The 14,908-nt window shown below is 37.6% G+C and overlaps 1 protein-coding gene across 4 annotated transcripts in view; it reads right to left on the reverse strand.

The window, feature by feature from the left end:
• Ptprd (protein tyrosine phosphatase receptor type D) overlaps positions 1 to 14,908 on the reverse strand; it is a 378,271-nt gene that overhangs the window by 105,107 nt on the left and 258,256 nt on the right. For all 4 annotated transcript variants that reach the window (XM_059254481.1, XM_059254480.1, XM_059254479.1 and 1 more), the window contains one exon: positions 12,047 to 12,159. In XM_059254481.1, coding sequence (XP_059110464.1) covers positions 12,047 to 12,159 — 113 coding nt within the window. The remainder of the gene's footprint in view (positions 1 to 12,046; positions 12,160 to 14,908) is intronic.

Below are 14,908 nucleotides of genomic sequence, written 5' to 3' on the forward strand. Positions count from 1 at the left end.
GATAGATGAGGATCACTTTAGTATTTCATAAACATGTCAGGTGACAACATTCACATGCAAATATGGACACAGAAAATGACATGCACAACAGCTCATTGACAATGGTTACTGACAACACACTGACACCAAACCAAACTGAACTCAAACATGTTTCCACTAGTAGCAGATTGTAGAGGCCGGGGTTGCAGCCTGCTGGCCATTTATAAATGGCCACACTCACAACACAGTGGTATTATGCCCCCAGGTCTCACTCTTCAACCCCCAGCAAACCTACAAGCTACTTCAGGTGTAAACATCTTTGCCCCTGACGGGAAATGAATTCGGGAAAATAAGCACATGATAGATGAAAAGACAAGGGAAGAAAAGAAAAGAAAGCAGAGAGGGGACTGATACATCTTAGTTCAGTCGGCCAGCTGAAGACACACTAATTTCACAGTGTTTGTTAAAAATAATCTGCTGTTAATTTTGATGATTCTTGTGTTTTTTCTGATTTTTTTTTCTCTCTGTTCACATGATTTGATCTTGTCTCATTGAGATTAATTTTGCAAAAGCGCACCATGAGAGAGAATTGCTGACTCGGATATTAAGAGACACAAATTCCAGCTGGATTGAGACAGTGAACTAACATGCCCCCAGGGAAGCATCTGAAGTAGAAAATTAGGAGTGGGGAGCTCCAACTGGAAGCTCTGGTGATGCTCTGCTGTCACTGCAACTCCTGAGGGGAACAGGCTGGAAGGATGACCATCAGATCAACGTGACAGGATTGCATATGAGTGCTTTAGAAATGGTGTCATTATGTAAAGTCACCCCCTAAATTCCTTTCTCTGAATGCCAAATTATCAATGGTAATGGTAAACTAAGTTAAAAAAAACAAACAAAAAAAAATAAGTTTGCTTCTTCAGGATAATCATTCTATTTTTAGCACAGTGCTGTGATCTATGGTAGCTTTGTGTTCATGGTTGTGAAGGTCTACTTATAGGAGCCTGAATCTTGGTACAGAGCCAACAGAAATGAGTAGATTCGATGTCGATCCTCTTTGTTGATGATATAATTATATATTCAGACCAAAATTTTGGAGCTCTTTCTGAAAGTTTTCATATAAATGGTAGAATTGAACTAATTTGCATTCTGTGGAGCGAAAGGGTGGGTGACAACAATCTAGTAATTAAGAGTGAGCTCATCCAGATGAGGCACTCCCCAGAGAAAAGAATGGAAATGCAAAAGCACAGGAGATGTTAGGCTGATCTGGACATGGAAATGGGCTGATGTGGACATCATTGCAGTGCTTTAACAGAGAAGGTAATAGAGACAAAGATGTTTAGACCTTTTCGAGCGAATCGTGGGAGAGAGTTATTATCATATATGGACTGAGTGGTGGTTTGGCTAGAGAGGGAGGACACAGAGCCAATCAGGGAGGCGTAGGGGACTGAATTACTGCTCAAAGCTGCAAAAGTAAAGCCAGTTGGAGATGGGAAAAGTATTAGTATAACAGCAGAAGACCATAAGAAACAATACAAGATGTGATCACATATTTACTTTGACATGTGGTCTCAAAGTACTACTTTGGAAGCTCATTACAGAGAAATCCAAACAAATCTGAGCTACCTCTTTGTAAACAGCATTAAAGAACTGTTACTTAAGACTTAACAGTATGCATCATATGTACACAATTTCTAGGACGAGTATAAATGGCAGAATAGCCATTTTACATAAAGGGGTAAACCTACGAGAACTGCATGGAGTAAGAGGGAAATGTAGGCCCACAAAACAGAATATGAAATTACTTCTGTTCCGACATCTACTTAACAGGGACTTGTAAATGAGCATCTCAGTGTCTTTATCTGTAACACCAGAGTATGAAAGTAAGGCAATTCTGTGGCGGCTACTTTCTTCACAACACTATTTCACTATGCTGATAGAGACTGAACAGAGAAGAGTCTTTTAGAAGTGGTTCATATAAAAGGGTTTTTAAAATTATTGCTTTGAGATGTGGAAAGCATTGTTTGGAAAATAGAAAACTTTTATTTACATGAGCTGTTTGCTATTTATGTTTAGGTAAATTTTCTTTAGCTAGCCAAAACAGTGTATACTCTATATGATGATGTTGCCTTGCTTATATAAGGCTGAATGCCAACATCAGTCTGCTGTCACATAAAACATAAGAAAAAAATTTACTCTAACCCAAAGCTCTTTATTTCATGTCAGAAAACAGTCATCAAGGGAATGGTGGTTTGAACAAGAATCCTCCCCCCCCCCATAGACTCATATTTGAATGCTTAGAAAGTGGCCTTGTTAGAGTAGGTGTGGCCTTGTTGGAGGAAGTGTGCCACTGGGGTGGGCTTTGGGGTTGCAAACGTCCAAGCCAGGACCAGTGTCTGTGTCTTCCTGCTGCCTGATGATCCTCAACTACTTTTCCACAGCCATGCCTGCCTGTGAGCAGCAATGCTTCCCTCTATGATTTTAACAGACTAAACCTCTGAACAGTAAAACAGTCCCAATTAAATATTTTTCTTTATAAGAGTTGCTGTGGACATGGTGTCTCCTCACAGCAACAGAAATTCTAACTAAGACAAAGGGTTTACTTCAAAATAATTTCCAAGAAACTTGTCCATTGCCCAGTGCTGAAAATGCATATGGCATAATCCAGATAACTGTATTCTGATGAAAAATTAGACACTGAGAATACTAAAAAGATTAAGTTCATATCACTCGTAGTGGCTGCTCAGCTTTTGTCTGTTAGCCTGACCATTGTTCACAATCCAGAAAACAAGTGTGTGTGTAAGTGTGTGTGTGTGTGTGTGTGTGTGTGTGCATGCATGCATGTGCATGTGTGTGTGTGTACATGCATGCATGTGCATGTGTGTGTGTGTGTGTATTCAGAACAATATTTTCACATTAATTCTGAGGTATTTTTAAATTTCTTTTTTTGTAGGATCACATCAGATCAATTAATTCATAACCTCTGCATGTGAGAGCCACACAGTGATGTTTTAAGTTCCCTAGCAATAATCCTTCATCCTATGGGAATCCATGATGAAGACAGCAGGAGCCTTGTGACTCCATTTGTTATTTTTATGCTCAAAAATCACATTACAATTTATGAGAAAAACAAACTTTTTTTTTTTGCTAGTGATATCCTTATATCCCTGTGACACCCCACCAGCAGGCATTATTCCCTTTTGATATTCCTAGTAGCAAAGAACTTGAAGTACAGCTAAGAACTGCTAAGGATGTGCCAGGACCAGGACCTCATTGATCCAAAGCTACAAATGCACAACACAAACACATTTTAAAAGTTTAGACTGACCCTGAGCAGAGTTTTCATAGTGAAACCACAGCATCTCTCAGATATGATGTTACAATGAAACCTGATGGGGTCGTAATTATAATGAAATCTACTGTACAGGTTGGAGAAAAAAAATGATGACTACTTTCAACATGGTACATATTTGTGATAATAATCACAGTGGCTTCCTTGCATGAAATAAAAATTTCAAAACTATAGCTTTTTATTTTTAAAGCTGAGGTACATCTTGGAGATAATGGGGTCTGGTGCTTTTATTTTATACAATAGGACTCAGAATTGTATCTGTTCACCTAAGTAGTGAATAGCAAAAACACGCTTATGCTGTTTGATATCATACCCTGATTCCTATCTGAGTAGAAACTGATTTTTCTAGAGCAAAGCAGAGTCAAAGGACTGGGAGAGGCAAGATGATACAGCCAGTAACCAAAGATCATTAACTGTGGTACAGTAGCCACTTTTACAAAGAAAGCATCACTATTGTTTCTTTGTGAGGAACAGTTTTCTAGGACTACTTTTGTTCACCTATTTTTTTTTTTCTTTTCAGGAAGGAAAAGCATAACTTTATTATCTGAAGAGCAACAGTAAACCTGAGGGTCAGCCCCATGTCAGTGTTAGTGCTGGACATGGAGATGTGGGTGGTGCCTGAGAATGGAAGCTATTCTGCTGTGATGCTTTTTGTGCTAAGGGGAAATGTGGGGCTGATGGGGGAGATGTCCCCACACCTAAAAGTCCTGATCAACTATCAAGTAACAACTTCATAATTTTCAGTGTTGGCCCAGCATTTTCTTGAAATCCCGTGTATGACAAAGGTAAGATGTCGAGGCATGAGGTCCTTGTGCTCACAGACAAGCACTAGGAAAACCAGGACTGTTAAGCACACAGGCTTGTCTCTTCAACAGAAGGGATGGATATACCTGTTTTCCACCCAGGAGGATGCAAGTGGATGTTGTAAATAACCTGCTGACCTCTTTCTATCTGTAGGGCCAGGCATCACAAAAATCTTCCAGAATGTTTATCCTAGACTCCTCTTCTCTAGACCTTCATCTTTAGCTTTGTTTCTCAGTCAATAGAACACATCCTTAGGGGACATGTCCCAGTACTTTATAGCCTGGTGACCTCTACACTATCTAGGTCATAGAGCATACCTGATCCTAGGACCTTAAGCTATAGAACACATCTTCATTGTAGAGGTCACATGTACTTTGCAAAAGAGTTCCCATGTAGTCATGCCTTAAGTTATCTTGTACACAGGGATCGAGAAAATTGTTACCAGGAAACTTTTTGCAAAATTGAACTGTATTTAATATGACTAAAATAAACTGCCCTGGTGTCAGACTCCAGAAGTTTTAACCAGCCCAGAAAACTAAGTAGTACTGAACTGAATTTCCTTCTTGCCTCTCATGTTTCATGTCTCTGCTGGCACTAGATCTGGCAGGAATCCCCACAGTAAGAACTTGCAGTCTGGATTGGCCAACTACATTGTGGCCTCTGTGGAAAAGAACAAACCCTTCCTTTTGTTTTTGTTGAATTAAAATGGAGAGATTTTGACAGGGTCAGATGGCTTGGACCCAGATGGTGACATCCATACCAAGATGTACAGCAACATAATGATCATAAATCACCCTGATCTAAAGACAGTATGTTAGTTAATAGATTTCAGAACTTGTAGAATTCAGCCTGGTTCTGGAGTTGGGGCAGGAAAAGGGTGCTCAGACTCATATCTGCAATGTACACAATGCAGGTTCCTTTTTGTCAACACATTCAAATTCTCTGAAACTATGAACTAGCAGTATAAACTCAAAACAGTGTAAAGTTAAAAACTGCAGTGCAACTTGACAAAACATTTTTAAAAAAAATATGGAAGTGACCTTGCTTTTAAAATAGTCTTACAGTGTCCTGTCATTTAGAACATGCTTCAAATAACTATATTTTCCATAGATAAATGCTTATCAAAAAGAGGCTCAGAATTTTGAATACTGAAACAGTAACTCTACTACTTCCAATATTCAAAATATCTTGAGCCTTGATCTGGTGCATAAGTGGAAAACTCCACATCTCACCTCATGTGATGGTGGCAACAGAAATACAGGTATAACAAAATATCATATAAAACTACTTTCCATCTACATATGGAAACATACCATATCTAGGAAATAGAAATAACCTTTACACTTGGGGTCCATTTCCAAGATATCTCAGTTCATATGTACAAATATTTTTTTTTTAAATACCTGGGGGAATGTGGCTCAGTGGTAGAACATTTGTTCTACATGCAGGAAGATCTGGCTTCAAAACCCAGTTTTTAAAAAAAAACATACATACACACAAAAAAAATTTCTCGTCTGTTAGAAAAAAAATACTACATATCAAAATAAAGCAAATTTCAAGTCTAAAACATTTTGTTCCCTAGAATATTCAACTCACACTTGCTTTTTTATTTTCATATATGTTTAATCCTTACATTGAATGTCTGTTGAAACTCTGTAAATTTGGTAAGTACAGCTTTTGTGGCCAGTATTAATAGTGGCATAGGATTTTTGCTGTCACTGAACAGTATCTCGATAGTGTGCTATGATTTCCCTGACAACAATTTATGATAAAACTTGGAGAAAATTTGGTAGGTTTAACCAAGGGGAAGATAATCTGTTTATCAAATCAATGACCAACCTTTCATGAGTGTATCTGACTTAGCAGCCATTGAGAGAAATTCAGTTCCTAAAAATAGTCACATTTTAATATAATTTGTATGCTACTTAAAGGAGATAAATACAAATACTCTACTATGTTCATAAATTTGTTTATAAGCTAATGATAAATGAAAGATAAAGAGAACTTTGTTTGTAAGATATAATTGCTTCTGGGAAAAACAACAATTTGACTCAATTATGGTCAGTATATCTTAAATAAAATATTCCCTAAGAGTGTTTCTCAGTTAAGCATTGAATGATAGACTAAAATTTAATTTTTGTTGTAGGATTTATCAAAATGAGGGATTTGAACAAACTGTGTTCCTTTTATGTTCAAAATTTACCATTTTGACTCAACGAATCAGTGTTTTACCAGTACAAAATGCAAGGAACAAATGTTTTATTGTTAGGTTGTATGTTTACTTAGAATGAACCATGATGATAATAAACATATACATATAAAGGTGGGTTTCATCAGCACTGATGCAATTACTAACGTCAGTGGATAGGGGGAGTTACCAAATGACCCCTCAAAATCCATTTGGCTACGGTGCAGGCAAGTCTGCTGCTGATAACACAATCTCTGATACATTAACTTCTTCTGAGTTTATTTTTGTTTTTCACAGACCATCAATCATCTACCAGCCATGTTTTCTTCCAGGCAAAACACACTAAGGTCAGCCCCATACTGAAAGGCAGCCATAGAGCCGTGGCTGCTGTTTTTCCATTCTGGGACTCCTTTGGTTGTGTTTGGGTATCTTCGTGAGGGGAGGGGAGAGCAGGGACAGCAAAAGCAGTCATGGTGGTGGTGGCTAGTACTGTGGCCCACACTACTGTTTGCCTTTCTTTACTTCTATGTACTGGACAGAACACAGACTTCTCTCAACAGTGAACTCAATTTGCTTTGCTGGGGAGATGCACGAATATGAACCTCTCTCTCTCTCTCTCTCTCTCTCTCTCTCTCTCTCTCTCTCTCTCTCTCTCTCTCTCTGCCTCTCTGTCTCTCTCTGCCTCTCTGTCTCTCCCTGTCTCTCTGTCTCTCTCTCTCTCTCCCTCCCTCCCTCCCTCCCTCCCTCCCTCTTTCTTTTTGTTTCTTATACATTACCATCTTTACACAATGTTCTTTATCTCACCCACTTTTCCCCTTTCTAGGGGCCATGGACCAGAAAGGGAAAATTATCAGTCAATAAATTTTATAGTACTAAAAAAATATCGTTAACTGGTGATCTCTATCAGAAGGCCTTTGCAGAAGGCTGGCATCTGATAGGCAGAAATTGTGTCAATGGAATGAAAAGATCTACACGACATGAAAGGCAGATTCTATGCACAGGGAAGGGCTTCACACACGCTGAAACTGCAGAACAAAATGAAATCAACACTGTGAACTGCCAAAAAGGTGAAAAAACATTCATATTCTAACTTAGAAAAGGCCTCTATTTACATGTTGCAAAGTTAAAATGGTGTGTATAGTCCCCTGTCTACACACCTACTGCACATTTGCATTTAGAGGCATACATACAAGCTAAAGTTCACAAGGTTATGTGTAGAGTCTTGGAAGGCAGATACACAGTTAAGGTAAGAGTAATGATAAAAGAATCTTTCTTTTTTTATTTAATATATGATAAAAAGAATAATTGAAATTCATGAGATAAAAGTGTCTTCTTATTTGAAAAACTTTTGTTTGATCCTTTCCCACTTAAAATTATGAAAAAGTTCAGACATATAAAAATTTAAATAATATCAGTGAATAGTGGATAAGGCAACACCTACATCCAATGTCAACAAGCATCATTTTTTAATTTTCTGAAATTTCCTCCATTAGAAATATGTATTGCTTTTATAACTGTAAGCAAGTTATATTGGGAAGGTAATGTAAAGTCCTGTGGAGTCTACAAAGAAGGAAAAAAGCAGTTATTTCTTTGCAATGCAGGGTAACAGACACAGTTCACTTTTGCTTAGCTTGGAGCCTGGATGCCAACAGCCCCTAACTCACACAGCATTTCTTCTAGGAAAAGGCATGTAAGACTTAGTAAGTTAATTACTATGTTTATATTAGGTATGTACTTGTGTATGCTGCCTTCTGAGGGTCCTGGGGGGTGGAACTTGGTTATCTGGCTTGGAAAGAGAAGCCCTTCCCTGTTGAGCCATCTGAGTGGTCATAGGAATTCTTCTAAAAGCTTCTTTTATAATTGAATCTCCCCCCCCCCTTTCACAGAACTTAAAGATTTGTAAAAATTGGCTAGGAGTTAATAATTTTAATCTATCCCTTTACTGCCTATCCTTTCTCTTCCACTCACTCTGCCTCAATTATTCTGCTGAGGGCAGGAGAGTGACATACCTCTACCCAGGTTTCACTTTAACTTTATAAGGTTACTGCCAGTATTAGAAAGATGTCTAACTGCCCATCCCATAATAATGCTGTCTAGCCCAGCACACCAATAACTGAGGTCCTATTGATGCAAGATATAATTATCTTAATGGATTAAGTAGTCTAGGTTCTCTCAAATGTATCCTGTCTATATACTGCACTGTGAACTTTGACTAAGAAATACATAGTCCTGGATAATATTAACAAATAGGAGAGCCTGTGTTCAGTTCCTGGAGCCAGGGCCCCTTTGGCTTGCTCAGATGCTCAAGTATGTCTTTAACATCAGGACTAGATTTCTGTCCAAAATTTTACAAGTATACGAAGACAAAATTTTGCCTTAGCTAAGCAACAGTGGACAGAATTTGGATTTGCTTATGATCAAAATGTGTCTGTGGTACTGTTAACTGTCAGAATACCACCATGTGACAATGTGACTGGGACATCCATCAAAGTGAAAAAAAATATCGCTTCTTAACTGTAGACTTTTCTAATGAGAATAAATAAAATGTAACTTATCAATCACTCACAAGAAGTTTTTAAAAAGAAAACTAGAATAGAATCAGAGGGTTATACAAAGTACTTCCCTCTGTCCTGCACAGCTGATGGAGTGTCACATGGTAAGTGTTTGCTTGTTACTTTATCATTCCTAACAGCCTGTCACATATGGCATCACCTGCTCTCCTGGGGATGTTCTGGGGTAGCTCCTTGGTATATAAATCACAGTTTTCTTATTTCACTGCCTGTCATATTTTTAGGAGTGAAGACATGGGTTATTAATTTCCTATTTATGCATGTCATTTACAAATATCCTCAACTGTTAATGTTGTTTGGGACAAGTAATTACAGATTAGTAGGTATGATGAAATATAGGAAATTTAAAATAAAAAGTAAGTAGAATCATAGGACAAACAAAATCTAATCAAGGGTCACTTGAGCTTATCACATGAGAAAAATCACTGATCCTTCAATAAGATAGGAGGAAAAATACATACAGTTACTTGGTTAACAGCCCCACCTTCTGCTCTTACCCTTTGACATGTTTTTAAGGCAGTTCACTGTACTGGTGGAAATCCACACAGGGTAACGAAAATGGCCATATCTCTACACATTTGCCACTAACACTTCAGTCTATTGCATTTGTAAATCGCCAATTGTTTAGGACATCAGCCCATCTTCTACAGCTTGGAAGGAAAAGAGTTTATTTCAGAAACAAATCAAGCTTAAGTGGATTGTTCCTCCAAGCTAAGGCACAGATAAAGCTTCCTGAATGAGGGGCTGTGCTGGGTGGGGCAGGATAATCTGTTCTGTGCTATTCTTTTCCTTTACTACGTTTCCTTTCTTCCTCTTCATCACATTTTTTCACTTTATGGTACTCTCCATTCAGTAACAAGGGTAACTCGGGGTAAATGATAACTTATTGTACACTTAAATCTCCATTTTTTAATTCAGTAAATTCTCAAGTGAAATATAAATGATATATCAATTGCAATCCGTGGCAGTTTGAATTTAGCACATTTTCTCCATAAGTGGATCTAATATTCCCACATGCATTAAGAAAAGGCATTCTTAAGAGAACTTTTGGGTTGGCTACATTTGTAAAAGGCATCCACATAAGTTAAAGACAACTGAAGATGGAGTATTTGGGAAGAAGCATTGCTATTTTCTTGCTCATCATCACCTACATCTGTTAGTCATCCTTGACAAGAGGCTCTCTGTCATGCTTTGCTTTCTGAGGACCTGCTGTCAGGCTATAGGAATAGAGAGGTGGCTCTCACATGTGTTTTTCTTTTGATATCTGACCACTTAATTCAACACTGCACCATGATTGCATGTCTGCTAGAAGGACATGGTTGCTTTCTGCACAGATCACATTCCACACAGAGGCGGTGCACAACAGCATCAGAGAGGAATCTGTTTCCTCAATCCTGGGGATAAAGAATGTGATATAGAGAAGAATTTAGCCTACAATGCCATGGCTTTGGGGGGTCCTCTATGGATTGAGATAAGTGGTAGAGAAAGTACATGAATTGCTGGGTCCATCATTAAGAAGTTGACTATATTCTGAAGTAGTAAGTATACTTGCATTTAAAATGAAGCAAAGTAAGAGTTACTATACCAGTGTATTTTATATGAAATTGCCTTTAAAAAGCACCATGCGGAGATTCAACATGATTCATGCAGAGGACTGCAATGACCCTGGAGGACAACTCAGATATGTTCATGCATCATGGATAAGTTCACAGTCTACATTTATCAGTCATGTAAAAAGTATATGCAGGAGACTTTTGTTTATTGAACATTTGCTCTGACATTTATGCTTATGAAGGTATATGCTTTTGCCTTCAAATAGGCAAATTTAAAGAAGCATAACCTCAGTTAAATCAAATTTTAAACAACTCAACATTTGTGATGATTGTATAACCACCTTGAAAATGTGGAACAGCTCTTTCATTTGAAGAGTTAGTAATTACTGTGTTCCTCTATATGCAAAAAATATGTTAAACACAATAAGCCATGCATTCTCACAGTTCAAAGCAATTCATTGAGAATGTACAGTTTAATACCTACAGTGTATCACACTGGGAGTTAGAGCATTCAGATATTAATTAGAGACAAAAGACATCTGCCAGCAGTGTGGGGTATATTACTACAACCAAATCTTAATCCCAAAGACTTTTTAGATCAATGCTTTGCCTTGCTCACTGTGGGAAGGACTTAGAGAGAACTGCTCAGTGTGATGTTTTCAGTTCTCTCTGTCATTTGATACTTGCCATTCACTTGACATAAACAGTTTGGTCAGAAGAAAGCAAAGTAGATCTAGTCTTTTTTTTTGTTTGTTTGTTTGTTTTTTTGTTTTTCGAGACAGGGTTTCTCTGTGTAGCTTTGCGCCTTTCGTGGGACTCACTTGGTAGCCCAGGCTGGCCTCGAACTCACAGAGATCCGCCTGGCTCTGCCTCCCAAGTGCTAGGATTAAAGGCGTGCGCCACCACCGCCCGGCTTAGATCTAGTCTTAAAGTAATATTATTGTAAACTATCCCTCACCAGAATAGTATTTTTTATCTCTGTTGAAGCACTTAATATTCTGTATTTTAAGAAAAAAATATATGTTTCATATCTTAATATGTTCAAATATCTCTACACTCTGAAACTTAAATTGGTCAGTGAAATTTAGTATTATTAAATTTTTAAAAGAAATGAAATTGTTCATTCATTCCATCCATCCTTCTCTTTCTTCCTCTGTATTTGTCTCCCCTCCTTTGCTTTTCTTCCTCCCTTCACCTCCTACATTCTTCTTTCATGGTACCATAAACACAGATAGCAAAGTATGAAACAAATACCTTATTGAGAACAATTGCCATATTCATCTATTTACTCATGCATTTACTTTATAAGATGAGAAACCAGATTGGTATCACTGAACATAAATAAACCATGTCTTTCCCATTAAAATGATAGATACTTCTGTAAAGGCTGAGGACAGGTCACACATCTTTATCTTCCCTGTCCCATTTCAGATTTCACAGAGTTCTTAAATTCCTCTCGATTATATACATAGGTGAACTTCAACAATATTAAAACAAAAGATTGGAATGGACAAAATGGTCAAACTAAGTGATATATCACTTCTCAAGACAATGCCAACTGAACTATGACACTCTGTGACAGATGGAGTGAGTCTCTTACCTGGCGTTTGAAAGTTAAGGCGTCTCAGCTCTACTGGGTCTGTTGGGTGGTGTGAAGGGACTTCCTTATTGTTCGGTAAACTGCTTTTTCTGGACTCTGACTCTGCCCTCTTCCTATAGAGGGAAATTAAAATTTAAGACTTAAGACAAGTAAAATAAACAAAGAACTAACCAACCTACTAGTCCTTATACCATTCTTTGCTCAACATTTTGGTTTGATGGTTCTTAGACAGCTTTATGATTAAATAGCTTTGTGACTTTGTTCAGGTAATTTTCTGTGAGCCTGCAGGGGCTCTTCAGGTGCACACCTTCTATTAATGCAGATAATCTCAAATCCCTCTTCGACTTGGGGACTAAATGATTAATTCAGGTCATCTGTCTTTAAGTTTGCAAGGGGCACTGTTAAGATGCACCCAGAAATTCTATTGTCTACTAGTTCTATTAGTCGTCAATAGGACTGTATGCCTCCAGTAGACAAAACTAACATTTTACCATGAGAAAACTGCCTAGCCTCAAAGTTAACAACTCTATGCCCACTCCTACCACTTTCTCTTTTAAAGAATATATAATTGGTGGCTACAAAATACAGATCTATTGGAGGTGAGTGCAGGAAATACATTTCTGAAATATTAAGTTATCCTAATGCTTAGAAGGAGAGCTAGGACTACAAAAGACAAACATCTCCTTTTTTTCTTAATTGGATGGAAAAATTATAGTAGGGAGTGTGTATAGTGGTGTTATGTAACGAACTTCAATATTTTATTAATGACAGAAAGACAAAAAAAGTAATTTTATTTTACATAATTGCCAACTATGCTGATGATTATTCAAAACACCTGAACAGGTTTTTCTATAAATGTGATATTCTTCACATGATTCACCTTCTACTTGTTTTAATGCTGACTTAATTAGATATACTTTCTTAAGCTGCCAAAAATTAAATTTTCAAATAAGAAGTGTTGGGATTTGTTCATAAAATTTATTCATCCTTTTTTTTTTTTGCCAACCCCAAACAATTTCTTTTAGAGAGTTACATGAAAACCCCATGTAGCAAATGGAAGCATTTTTCAGATTGCCCGTTTCCAAATATTGGTAGCAGCAGTCTCCATGCTATAGTCAAAGCTGTTGCATCTTGTCATTGCTCAAAGCAAAAATTCTTATTTGGAGAAAGGTGTGTTTCAATGTGTTTAGTTCTCCTGTATATTTCTCATATGATTGCTATAGATGACTAGCAAGCATTGCTCTTGTTGTATTTTCTCATTCAGTGCTATACAGGTTAGCCAGAAAATCTTTTCATCTCTGCTCATCTATACAAAATAGAAATAACCAGGGGATGTAGGAAGATTGACACAAGGAGGATGTGCATTTGACTTACTCAAGTGCAATGCTTTAGTGAAATATGCTTGATGCAATGAATTTTCTTGGGTGGGTCCTATTAGGCCCTTGTCCTCTAAGTACCTTGGATTAACCTATCTCAGGACTACATTTTCCAATCTAAATTTGTCAGGGAGAGCCTTAGGATAGAAGGTACTGCCAATCCAAGCCACACTGTCAATCTAAGGAAAGTGGTGGTTCTGAATTGCGCCCACAGTACTGGCTCCTCTCGTTACAGGGAATAGAAAATGAAAATGAAGAGAAGAGGTGGAGGATTGAAAAGAGCATTGAGAAAGATGACAGGGCCTAAGGTCCCATGTGAAAAGAAGGACAAACTGATCATTTTCAGAGTAGCAATCATGCCATGAGTATCAGCCTCACAACACTGAGATACTCATTTTATCACTGAAGATGCAGCATTGCTTAATGAATGACAAGGAGTTCAGCTAGCCAGTCGCTCTCAGGGGATACTCACAGCTGGTCCTTTCATGTCACATACCAGGGCTTTTCTTAGGTTTGGGCCTTTGTGGGTAAGTAGGCACAGGTACATTTTTTTACTGATGTGCCAGACCCAATAACTAAAACCTGCGTCTTTCTTCCTTTCCAAAGTGCTATTTATTCAAGGGCATGGAAAGCAGAATTAGAAATATCTGGGCAAGGAAACTGTTTCACTCTTAAGAGAATTATCAAACAGCCTCCTTATCTTCTTTTTCCCAGAGGCCAGGCTGAGTGACACTGGCTATGCTGAAGGAACATTCTATAATGAAATTCAACCTTTTTTTTTTTGTAGTAGGAAAGCTGGAAATTACACCAGTTGTCAGTACAGGAACCTCAGAAAGATCGTAATAAGGGATTAAAATTACTTACAAGTCATACATCCCATATAATTGCAGTTCATGATGGACTGAAAGGGCCTTCTGGACATCTAATAGCTAATTTTTCTTTCACTCTGTCTGCTCAGATGAGATGACCACCAAGATCAAAGACTCTCTTAGCTTTGTTTGATGAAAACCTAAGGCATGATTGTGGCTGCCTATAACCTTACTACTAGTAGAAACAGATTTACTAGAATTGGAGTTTTGCAAATACACATAGCATATATAAGAAAGAATCAGAAGAAACTGTATTGGTTGTGATCAGCAAGCATTCTAAGTAGTTTAAATTTTTAACTTACTATTATAAAATATGAAGAGGATGGAATAGCCTACACCAGGCCTAGCATGAATAAGAGCCATAGCATTTTTTTTTGATAAATGTCCCAAGGTTCCATCATTTCATTTTCAATGAGAAACTATAACAGTGGCCAGAAACGTTCAAATTTTACCTATTAACAGTTTTCCTATTAAGGTTATCCAATTTTACTTTCAGTTTACTTCTTAAAATGACAAGTATATACCATATAGAGAAATTGTGTAGTTAAAGAGTGTGTGGCATTCCACAACGATTGAAACTGCTGTTTTGATTTTCCTTTTACATAGCTCCCACTGAG

The sequence above is a fragment of the Peromyscus eremicus genome, chromosome 2 (genome assembly GCF_949786415.1).
Source record: "Peromyscus eremicus chromosome 2, PerEre_H2_v1, whole genome shotgun sequence".
In the NCBI taxonomy this organism is placed as follows: Eukaryota; Metazoa; Chordata; class Mammalia; order Rodentia; family Cricetidae; genus Peromyscus; species Peromyscus eremicus.